This window comes from Falco naumanni, chromosome 3, assembly GCF_017639655.2.
Source record: "Falco naumanni isolate bFalNau1 chromosome 3, bFalNau1.pat, whole genome shotgun sequence".
Lineage (NCBI taxonomy): Eukaryota > Metazoa > Chordata > Aves > Falconiformes > Falconidae > Falco > Falco naumanni.
In genome coordinates, this window is record NC_054056.1 from 79946537 (window position 1) to 79958975 (window position 12439).

The following is a 12439-nucleotide window of genomic DNA, read 5'->3' on the forward strand; positions in this document are numbered from 1 at the left end:
AGAAAAGAATAGTAAAAAGCCCTAAATAACTGTATATACAAATTCTGATGATAGAGGAACAAAGAGAGTTAAAATGAAAGAGTTTAAGAAAAAACGATACTAGTTTGTTCCCAAATTAAAAAGACTGGCATAAGTGGAGCATAGAGCTAAATATCAGAGGATGTAAGGTGTCACTCTCTGTTATCTAGAAGCTTCTCATTAATGATGAAGTAGTTAATAACCATAGCATATTTTTCTGACAAATAACTGGTTTGAAAAGGCATTTACTTTCAATAGGCGTATTTTCTTGAAAATCTCAGACTAGTTTATAAAGAGCTACTATACTACTTTCGCCTTTTCAGTCACTGGGATTGCTCAGATGAGTTTTGTAGCATTGCTTTTTTTCCTTGGCTGGCTAAAGACTAATTGAAAACACAGTCACATTTTCTGTGAAACATTCAGACACATGAAAATGGCTGTTGAGCCCACGGCTGTCTCTTCACCAGTATGCTGTCTCAAACAGTAGCCATAAGAAGACAACTAGGAAACAGCAAGAAGAGGGCAGCAAACTTCCCCCAGAAGAGTATTCTTGCAGCCTCTTAATGAGCCTCAGCCCAAAATATTTTCTAAGTCTGATGTGTTTTTCTAGTTAATAAACTCCATTTTTCCCCTGCATTTCTCCCACTGACAGTAAATTTTTAGCATCTACAATATCCAACAGAGAGGATTTTTTGACAGTCCGCGGCCTGTTACAAGAGCTGTTGTTTGTTTTGAACCTGGCTCTTTGTAGCTTTATTTGACAGCTCCCACTTCTAGTACTTTGCTTGTAAATTCTGAACACATGAAGGTTCCTGAAAAAATAAAATTAAGGGGTTCCTGTGGCTCACATGAAGATATTTGCAAGGTCTAGTGAAATCTTGTAGTTGCAATTAAATAAACCACATCCAATATTAACTAATCTAAACACATTTAATATTACTTGAAGGCATTATGCTGGAAGGTACCTGAAGCATAGGCATAAAGTATTACTTTTTATCCATGCTATTACTGAACATGCTAGCTCAGGTACCAAAAAGAAAATAACTGTTCTGCTTAGATATATATGCAGACACACCTGGAAATGTAAGTTATTTTCTGCTGTCATTATGCAGCGAAATTGTAACAAGCATGAACTTTTAAATTATCTATGTTATGTTTATACCTATTTTTACTACACTTGCCATGCTCTCTGTCTTGATTCAGGTTGCTAAATTAATTTAGTAAGTGGAAAAGCAAGAGTCTGCAGTGTGGTTTACTGCCGGTTCAATTTTCTGCATCTCATTTGGAATTTCATCTGGGTTTGAAACACTGCCAGCAACATGAATACATTAAGGCAATGGGAAAGTCACCTGAATGACCTTATTCATACCAATCTATTTCCAAGCAATAGGGTTGGCTGAAGCTAGAGACCCTAGCTCTTACTTCCTAAATACCTTTCTGTCTAAAGAAATCACAGTTCCTGCATTCTGAAGCCACGCTCCCTCTTCACCGCATAAGGCAATTCCAAGCCACTGAAAACTGAAAAGTAGCTGATATTAACATTTTCACCTGAAGCTTCTTCTGTTACTTAGGAAAACCCCCATTTTTTTATATTACTTTGTCATAGCTGCACTCTAGGCTTGCAAGTGTTATTTTGTGTCTCAAAGTACCTGAATATTAGGGACTGCAATATTCGCTATCGCAATGCACAAGTTTTTCAGATGATAGAAAGTCAATTTCAAACCACTTATTTTATGGGCTGTAATTTGCAATACCTAAGCCTCAAGGATTTTAGTCCTTCCCTGTCTCAAAATCTGAAAGGCATGTTCTGTAAGGAATCAAGACTGGTGGCACTTCTGAAGATCTCAAAAAATTCAGAAGGTGCCCTGACCTCCCTCCAACAGCTTTCTGACTGGCACTCTGGCCAGGGAAGGTGAGATGGGAGCTGAGAGTGATGGCAAGACCAGATCAGAATTGGGTCTAGAGACAACAATCACAGCCAAGCTCAGTCCAGTCATCATACAGCAAGTCCAAGAGAAAGGAGGGGCAGGCCCTCACCTCCAGCTTTCTTCACAACAGCCCTCAGGAGTGACAGAGCTGACCCTGGGACTCAGCCAGCTAACTCCCTAACTCAGGTGACCATGCTCATAGAAGTGCGGGGGGACACACTCTGCGCCCTGACACTGTACAGAAATACCGCTAGAGACAGCTCAGTGAGCAAAAAGCTGCCCCTTTGTGCTGATAGCATTCTCCAAACAAACCACACTTCATGGATTTATAACAGAACTCTTCTGAAGTGGAGAAGGAACCTCCTCTTCATCCACTCTGAAGTTGCCTAAGGTGGGAACACTGGGCTTCCAGGTCCTCCTCAACCTGAAGCCGTACAAGCCTACATCTCCTTGATGGTGTTCTCATCAGCAAACTCCAGAATGGTGTCTCTTTCCACCCTTCCTGCTGAAGCTGAACATGATCTCAATACTGTCCACGCCTCCTCACCAATCACTCTTTACTGCCATATCTACAAGCAAAACCTGGAGCAGGGACCAGGATTGAAGCCATTTCTTCCAAGGGAAATCTCCTTTCAGCAGGTTATGAAGTTCCTCTCTTGCTTACTCTTACATCCCTCATGGATTTGGACATATTTCAGATGCTTCCTTCCCATCTTTCAGACACAGCAGCTTAAACACCTGCACCTATCTGGCTCCTTAAAACCACACAAGAGTCTATGCTTGGTCACTTGGAGAACTCTGGCCAAAACATAAACAACAGCTTATTTCACTACAGTAGTCCTTGAGAATAGGTAGCTATTCTAATCTTTGAGACTGAAGAGTACAAAATATGCTTAATCTGGGTTTGGGGAAGAATTCATATGTTCCAAACATGTCCCAAAGTTCTTCTGTCAATGCACTCTACCTTCTGCACGGGGGTCACAACAGTAGAGATCTAGTTTATTTAGGTCAGAAGACAGGGCCGTGCAGACCCAAATATTAGGGACTGCAATGCACAAGTTTTTGATGGCTAGAGCTCCTGGTGGCTGAACAGTGAAGAAAGGTGGTGCTTTAAGAATGCAGTTTTGGATAATTCTTTTTCTCGTGGATTTTATTACCGTGATACCAGAAACCTTTGGCGGGTTATTAGCTTAGTGTAAAAGATTACTTCAAATACTCCATGTGCCACTTTTCACCGGTGTTTCACGAACTGCAAGATGCTGCAGCTGATGGCTACAATCACTCTGGCCTCAGTCCGCAGAGGGGCACAGCTTCTGGATTCTCTCCCAAGAGGCTGGATCTGCCTGGCTCCATGACACAAAGCTGTCCCAACTCTTCCTGCCCGATACTTTCAAACTAGCTGACAGTTTTTTTGCAAATGGAAGCAAAAAGTGTCCTTTGTTGCATTGTTTATCCAGTAGTCCACTGATTAGATATGAAAACCCAGCTCCAAAGAATACTGAAGCAATCCATGCAAGGCTGAATAGGACAAAGAGAAGAGGTTGCAGGAGCAAAGTTTGAAGGCCTTTACCTGAGACTGGTATGAAAATATGAAAAGACCCAACTCCAGGACAAGACTGTGCCCTTTGACTTCTCACACCTGAGTGGTAAGTGGAGCTGCAGGCACCATCCTATTTCTGCCTGTGGTCTGTGGGCAGTCCAGCACAGAAGACCTAACCTTCTGAGAACAAATGCCATTATGACCCTTGCAGAATCTGCAAAACCAGACAGAGCTAAGTACTGAGCTCTGTTGGGGCATGAATATTTGCACGTACACCATAAGCAAAAACCTTGCTTTGGGAATTATGTCGGTATGCACAACCTCTCCGCACTGGGCACCCCAGCATAATATTGAATAAACGGTGCTGCCTTGTTTGCCCTGCTCTTGGTATTTCTCAACTGCTCAAAAAGTGGCCACTGCTGTTTAAAACTACCTCAAGAATCTCTGCTGTAAGCAGATCAATAGATACCCAGGGAATTTTTGCACCTCCTCAGCCAGGCAGGAGCTGAACAGGAACCTGGACTGGCTTTGCGGCTGCACCCTCAAGATCCTGTGCACATGCTCACAGGCTGCCATGCCTGCAGAGCCCCAGGAGCGCTGCTGTTGCCTTGTCTTTGCGTCTGTATTGTGTGGGCAGGACCACTGTGAAGGTAAACAGCTAGCATCAGGCTGCATCCCAGCTACTGCATGGACCACAAAGGATGTTCTTCTGCTCCCATCTTCTACACCCGACTAGATCAGAGACTCAGCTGGGGAGCCACTCTACACACAGTGACTGTCACCTGTGTCATCTGTCACCTCATCTCCTGTCATCGGTGACCCTAAGCAGTATGACTGCTGCTTAGTGGCTTCCACTTGACTCATTTTTAAAGTATTTATATACCACCATTTCCTTTTGCTGATTATGCTTGTCTTTCCAGCTGGGCACTTTTGCAGCTGATCAAATGTTACTAAGGACCTCTTAAATATTTATTGACTTTCTACTGATCACACAAATCAAGTTCACAAATTTAGCTCTTGGAGACACTTTACACTTTTATGGTCTAGTTGGATATTAAGCAAAGCCTTTCTGAGTGTTTTCTTTCTTGTGCCATAAACAAACAAGGCACAGTTTTAGAAACAAGTTGCAGCTTGAGCAGGAAATTAAATATCCAGTACTGATACTGGCTCTGTCGCCTTCTCAGCTATCAGCTGAAACTTGTCTTATTATATCACACTGGATTCCAGAAAGCAATATGCACAATACATCGTACAGCAACAGACAGACTTTTCCAGTAACTTACCAACAGAACCTCTTCCAGCTGGAAAACACCAAATCACCAAAACATTCCTCAGGAAAATACTGATTTCAGCAGCACAGTGACAGAAGTTTTTCACACCAACAGGCAGCATTTTTGGAGTTCCACAAACTCCTAGGCAGCCTGCTGAGCTGGATGTCCCAGATGCCTGAATACCTGGGCTAAGGAGGGAGATGACTCAACCTGCCTGGGAGACCCTCATGCCCACGTCCCAGCTGCCAGCAGGGCTCTATCACCCTGCACGTGGACAGGTCCACGGACAGCCCAGGCTGTTGGGAAAGGCACAGCTTGGGTTCCCCTCTTCAGCTTCTCCCACCATGTGAAACACATTCTTCTGAACCTCTTACCCCTCCAACACCTAAAACCCTTCTCAGTAGCAGGTGGGTCATGTTGTTCCACAGGCAGGAGAGCCCCCCGCCGCCTCGCTCCACTTACATAGCTAACATGCCTCAGCTGCATTGCTGAGCATTGCCATCACACAGAAGTTAGGAAATCAGCTTAAAAATAAAGGTGGATGAAATCAGGCAGGCAAGAAATGAGAAGCATGAAACTGGAAACTCAACCGAGACCACTGTGATAATTTAATCTCAGGGGCATTTTTTTGTTTGCCCCGGAAGAATACTTAAGTTTACACATATGCAAAGTAAATATACTTAAATTTAATAATTTATTAAAATTATTAATTAATTAATTAAAATAAAAAATGCAAGCTGTGTCTCTCCAGCTTTTATCACCTTTTGTACCTCAGCAAACCACTGTAAGGTTTATTTGGGGGATTTTTTTTTTTATTCTTTACAGCAAATGCCTTGTACACAAAGAGATGTTTTTCTCATCCTTTCATGAACACGTGATACACAAAATCATTTATTAACTGTTTTCAAAAGCTCATTATCAGGCAGTTGGTAAGATTCATGTTTTCATCTTTATTACCTTCACTCATTGTTCACTCCTCTTTCAATGATAGGAAACTAACAAAGGATAAGGAATTCAGATGCTGGGGACCTGAAATCTCTACTGACGCATATCTGTGTAACCCCATTTTCATCACATAATGATCTACCATATAGCACATATTACAACAGATTTCTGTGAACACTTCCCTCAGAAGGGGATCATTCTTGCTTGAAGGTATGTATTTTTCCATCAGTAAGCTGAACCAAAGTACTCTACTAATCCTGCCTTCTGATACTGGGAGGCTGCCTACTCTCCACAAAGGAAAACAGAGCTCTGATCCCTGAATTACTGCACAATGCAGTAGATTTACCTGCATCGGTCAGAAAGAACACGCTCCTATGGAAACTGCACCAAAGCTAAGTCCTACACATGAGCTGGCCTGTGGGGAAAGCAGCTCAGTTTCAATGCCCCCGTGGCTGCAGACACACAGGATATCTGAGAAACAGCTGCACAGCTTGTTTCAGCAGGTGCAGACGCTGTCCGCTTGCAGCACTGCTGCAACTCAGCTGCCGAGGATACCCATCATCCAAGAGCACACTACAGAAACCAGCCTCAAACGACAGTGTTTCCTGAACTATACTTTCAGTCACAAACAATGACACCGCTCCTTCCATTAATAAGATTCAGCCACAAGTTTGCTAAGTATGAATGCTGGGGCAAAAAACAGAGTCCCATCTGACAAGCTGCACTTGTTCACTTCTTGGGAGGACTGTTCTGTGTCTCCATGACATGATGCTAATAATCTAACAAAGAGGACACCTTTATTAGATGTGACTTAACTATAAATGGACTCTAGTTCCTAACCGTTTTTTTTTTCTAAATCCTGCTCTTCTCTCCAAGTACTACTCCGTAGGAGGCTTGTGGTAGAGGGGGAAAGTAAAAAAAGGGAAAGTATAAGGCAAGATTTATTGCCTGGAGATTTTAGAGCTGTGACCTGTTATTTCAGATACCCAGCTTTGGACTGAAACCTCATTGTGCTGGCAGTCAATGCACACATATTGGGAAAAAAAGGTGGGCTCTCTTCCCATGAGGCTACAATCTAAATGAAATGCAGTTTTTAAAAAAAACCAAAACAACAGGGCCTGACTGTATTTTGGTAACGTCTGAACAAAGAATTGGTTTGCACATGGTTTTATTCATATTTATTTAGATCACAGTTGTGAACTACAGGACCAAAGAAATAAAAAGGGAGATAACCTCTCTCCACATAATTTCTATAATCTTAATATCAGGCTATATGATGAAAAGGATTATCTTAATTGGATAGCAGTATTTTTGGTTTGGAATTGAAGGACATTCTGGATGGCAGAGATCTGCAGTCTCCTTGTTGGCAAGCAGCTGGAATTGCAGCTATGATGCAATTTTTGTGTAGCTGTCAAACAAGGGTCCCTCTCACTGTGTTAGCTGGATTCCTTCTTTGTTATTATTGTTCTGATCCAATTAGTCACTGATTTCAAGTTAAGGGATCAAACTGGCTGATTGGACTGAAAAAGATACAAGAATAACAGAAACCCAAACGGGTGGTACAGGAGGAAGAACAGAATTTATTTTTTTTTTATGTGAAGTGCCTCAGTAAGTCAATTGCATGCTTTAACTAAACCTTAATTGCACCAAAACCAACAGAAAACGACCAAAAAGGTTCTGTCTTGATTTATTACATACCAGAAATGCAAGAGATGGAACTGATTAATCCAGGAATCTGTCACTATGAATATAACAGAAAACATGGAAGAGACAGGTCTGCAAACAACAGAAGCAGCTGATCTCTGCTATTTCCCCTTTATTCAGCACTGGTGAGGCCACATCTGCAGTGCAGCATCCACTTCTGGGCTCCCCAGTTAAAAAGAGACATGGACATACTGCACAGACTCCAGCAAAGGGCCAGTAAGGGGCTGAACAGACTGGAGCATCTCTCCTTTGAGGAAAGGCTGACAGAGCTGGGACTGTCCAGCTTGGAGAAGGCTCAGGTAGATCTTAGTAATATATACAGATACCTGAAGGAAAGTGCAAAGAGGATGGAGCCAGGCTCTTTCCAGTTGTGCCCAGTGACAGAACCAGAGGCAAGGGGCACAAATTGAAACAGAGGAGGTTCCTTCTGAACATCAGGAAACACTTTTTCACTGCAAGGGTGACTGAGCATTGGCACAGGTTGCCCAGAGAGGCCGTGGAGCTTCCCTCCTTGGAGATACTCAAAAGCTGTCTGCACAAGGAGACAATTCACTGACACAGGACTTCCCATTTGGATGTTGGTTATGGTGCACGAGAAGCAATGCCATAGTGTGGTCTGACATAAGGCTCTTTACACTGTGTTCAAATATCAAATACATCTTCAAAGACAAGGCTGGGTCATGGAACAACAGGTTCTAAAATGCTGATATGTGTGATACAGAGATGCCCTTGACCTTCCTGATTACAGAACTGCTGACACAACAACAGCAAAACTGCTTGTGCCCAACATAAAACAGCAGAGAATCCTCACAAATGTATTCTAATCTGTGCATGCCTTCAGGTCCCATCCATTTCCTTGCAGCTGGTACAGCTAAAAAAATACTGAGTTATGAAACATACTGAATTATGAAATATCATTGCCTGCTTCGCTGAGTACTGGTATACACATACTTCTATGTTAACAAAAACTCAGCTTATCCTTCTCTGTACTGGTTTAAGGCTCAGTTAATTGAAGAGGAAAAAACTGCTTTTTAAATGTAGAAGTAAAGAACAGTAGAACTGAAGATGTTTGTCCTGAGAAGATTCTCCTGCCTGGTGTCTACACTGCCCAATGCAGCTGAGATCTCTGGGCTGCTGCCAGTACAGGTAGGTCAAACATCAGATTTGGCACAGGCATGTTAAGGTAGAGCATTGTGCAAGACGTACTCTGAACCAAGTAGCTGTACTGCTTCTCCTGTCCGATCTAGCCTGTTGAAATGGCTTTGATGTCCATATGCTGCACTGCATTAAAACTAGAGAATGAAGTATGTGTTTTATTAAACCTCAAAATGAAAGCATGCTTTTTTGCTACAGGAACAATAACATTCTTTGATGTCTGAGTTAAAGAGTTGCTTACCAAGTAAATTATTTCAAGCTATCAAGTGATTGACCATGAGGATTAAGAGATTATTTATCATGTCAGATATTCAAGATAAATTTATATGTAGTGCTGCCTCTTTATTATCATTTTGATAATAATTTTGGATTTGATCTCTGTGTTAAAAAAATCTTACAGGGTTGGGGCTGCAAACTCCTGAATCATGCTTTATAACATGCTGGTATTCTCAGTTTCTGATGACATTACAGTCTAAGCATACTGATGATTATACTGATTTCAAAGAGTTGATATACCTGAACACCTTCAAGAATTTTGCTATTACCATCTCTCACTGGTTTTCTCAATAAGAACAATTAGATGAAGGTGATAAACAAGTAATGCTAGTGCAGATTTTCAGAACAGCTGTGAATAGATGCCTATTTCAATTCATGCTATGTATTTACTGCAAATGTCTGCAAATATTACTTACTGCAAAAAAACCCTAGATACTCTTACAATTCCAGTATGAAGGGTATGTGTTACATAGCAATAGTTTGCCTTGTCTTCAATTTAGAAATAGATTTAAATTAAATAGCACTTTTTCACAAACAGAAAACTACAGCCTTCTCATTAGCCAAGCAGGGGCATTCTGACAACTGAACACACAGTTCAATGAATTGCTATCTGAAATTTATGTTTTAATTCCTAATAATTTTCATTTCTTCATCTATGTTCACAGGCTGTCACAAACCAACAGAAGGTGGACAATCAAAGCATTCCACACCCTTCCCATCCCCATTCTCTCCTTCAGCCCACTATGCTCAGATGAGGATATATCACCATGCTGCGCCCCTCTACAGTCAGCCCCTCAGCACCAGCTTTAATGCTATGTATTAACAATAAAAAGGAGTAAAACAGCTTTCCATCAGCTCATGACTTTCACTTGCTGGTTTTCCTTGCTCTGAGATTAGGGTCTGACAGCAATGTAGTAACACCCAGCTACACACAACGCAAAATATTCTCTGTGTAAACAGTGCCTATTTCTTCCTCTCTTGCTTCCCATTTTGCCTGATTTTCACTTTGCTTGCTTACTGCCCCACTGTAGTTTTAATCACCTCTTTTCCTGCTCCATGCTTCTTCAACTCTCTGTTCTAAACTTCAAAATGTTAAAAGTCCAGAGCCTTAAAAGCAAGACATTCAAATGGATCTGATATCCACCACCTTGCTGTAAATAAAAGGTAGATTTTGTCTCAAATGTAAAAGCAAAGGGAAAACCATTGCTTCAAGTTAGTTTGTGCTCTTCAAATGCTTACTCTGTTCTTGTGTTTAAGCTACATGAAGGCAGCAATTTTGGGGAAAAGCTAATGCACAAAATAAGAAAGACAATAAAAGCTAATGATCAGGCTTCTGAGGAATTACCTTCCAGTGAAACACTGTCTCACGAATTTTACCACGCTGCCTTCCTTCCAAATATCCTTCATTTTTCCAAAATGCCCTTCCATGCATTTCTTAATGTTACAGCCTAAAACACTCACTCAGCACCTTCCTGCATCCACACCTTCTTTTTCATCACAGCCTCCTTCATTCTTAATATGTCTTTAAGGGTTATGATTTAGTTCCTGTCTTGATGATGATCCAGCAAGTGCTGGAGGGCATTCATACAAGTAGTAAGTGGTTCAGAGGCAGAGCCCACCACTGATGTGAACAGCACAAGCCCAAGTGACTCCTCTCAAATAGGCTGCACACCTAAGACACTATTATGGTCATAATAAATAAACCTATTTAGAAATAATCTTTATAATCCCTTTAGTATTTTCATAAATTTAATGAGCATAAAATAGAACATTTTGGAACACCAACCAAACTCTGAGCAATCTACAGAGGATACTATTCTTATTTTCCTGTAAAAATCACTAAAGTCCACTCTAATGCATTTCTCCACCCCTTGAAAAGGTGAGTTATTACACAAGCTTCAATATAAACTAGATGTAAAACTGAAGGGCCACACAGTAACAGCGTGTGTTTATGCTAACCAAATTCTCATTTGAATATGTGGTTGCTTCAGTACATCAACCATCACCATTTTTTTACATTTCTTTATCAGCCTTATTGGAAAAAGTTAGGTTTGCCACAGATGATTCCAAGATACTTACCCAGTTGTGTAAGGTATATTTATTCCCCCTAGATTAATGCTTTCACATCCCACAATGAAGAGAGTTGAAAAGCACAGCAGAGATACACCACTGCAGATCATAGCCAACTTTGCAGACTCTCTTGCACCAAGTTTCAGTTTTTTTATAATGTAGCCGCCTAGGACAATACCAACACCAGCACTTGGGACAATAATCACACCTGCCGGGAAGAAATTTGAGCAACATTAGAACAGGACCTATAGAAATGGTATAAAACATAAATATTGGTTTCATTCCCTTAATTAGATGAATGCAAATGCTGCACTAAGATCTCCATTGTCTGCTAGCAAACTGAGTCAGACTTTTCAAACCTTTGGAGTGTTGTCAAAGAACTAATAAAAGCCTCCTTATGATATTACCAGCAGCCAAAACACTATAACGGAACTATTGTACTTACAAACAGAAACATTGCTTTGTATTTATTTTAGAATGGGAAGAAGGGCTACGTATTGCTCCAGTTTAACTACTGAAAATTTGAAGAAATCCAGATTTGGACATGCATCTTCCTATTGCTACTCCCATGATTAATTCCAGTGAAGCACAAGTGTTAACTTCAGGCAGGACCCCAAAAGCCTGCCCACCTTGGGAGTGCACGCATGAGCCTGGCTGCAAATTCTGCCTTCTGGATCCCTTACTCAAGCTGAATAGCACTGTCCCACATCAGCACCCCGATTCATCCGATTTATCCCAGCACAGCCATGTGGAATGTAAACTGACCAAACACGATTAAAGAAATTAAGATATTAGAATTAGTATTAAGAGTCGGTTTAAGACACAAAAGATGTGCCTACAAAATTTCTGTTGCTCTGCTGCTGCAGTTACAAGGTAGCAGTTCAGCAACACATCACCGGGCTGTCCTCACTTGTCGGGGTCTGAGGTGGTGTTAAGTTAGCAAACATCTTGGACTTCTTCACTTCCTCTGGCTTTTGCTTCTCATTGACATGTGAGAAGGTCTTTAAATTAGGTCTTTACTAATAAAGATGCATTCCACATAAATATTAAATTTGAACAACTTGGTTCTCCCATTAGTGAGTTACACTGCACTGCTGTTTTCATCCATCCTTGCCGCACTGTGAAAATCAGAACATTAAAAATGAGAAGAACATAAGCAAATTGTCTGCCAAGGCTTGCTTTCATTCAGGAGGATGGAAAGGTAGAGGAAAACCTACACAGAAGTATAAAGATCAATTCCTCCATACTGGGGATGGAAAAATTCTCTCTCTGGGAGAAACTGGAAGAGCAGGAGCAGATTTCACTGTTTGTGGTGAAGGCAACAGAGAGAAGCACTCATTCCCTTCTACATGTCAGGAAACCTGACAGGTTCTTTTTGCCCTAAGTACAAACTCTTCATCCTTATGCCCCTCTCTTTCTGCAGGGGACATGAAATCAGAAGTGATGTACTGTCAAAGACACACAGCTACTACAGTGCACCTCCAGACATTCTTCCAGGGCAAAGCATGTATTCCTAATCAGAACATACATTC

At 41.3% G+C, this 12439-nt stretch overlaps 1 protein-coding gene across 1 annotated transcript in view; it reads right to left on the bottom strand.

Annotated features, from left to right (window-relative positions):
* The window catches only part of SLCO5A1 (solute carrier organic anion transporter family member 5A1), a 75348-nt gene that overhangs the window by 11000 nt on the left and 51909 nt on the right, over positions 1-12439 (bottom strand). The window contains exon 8 of the mRNA XM_040586675.1: positions 10917-11115. Within this exon, the coding sequence (XP_040442609.1) occupies positions 10917-11115 (199 nt within the window). The remainder of the gene's footprint in view (positions 1-10916; positions 11116-12439) is intronic.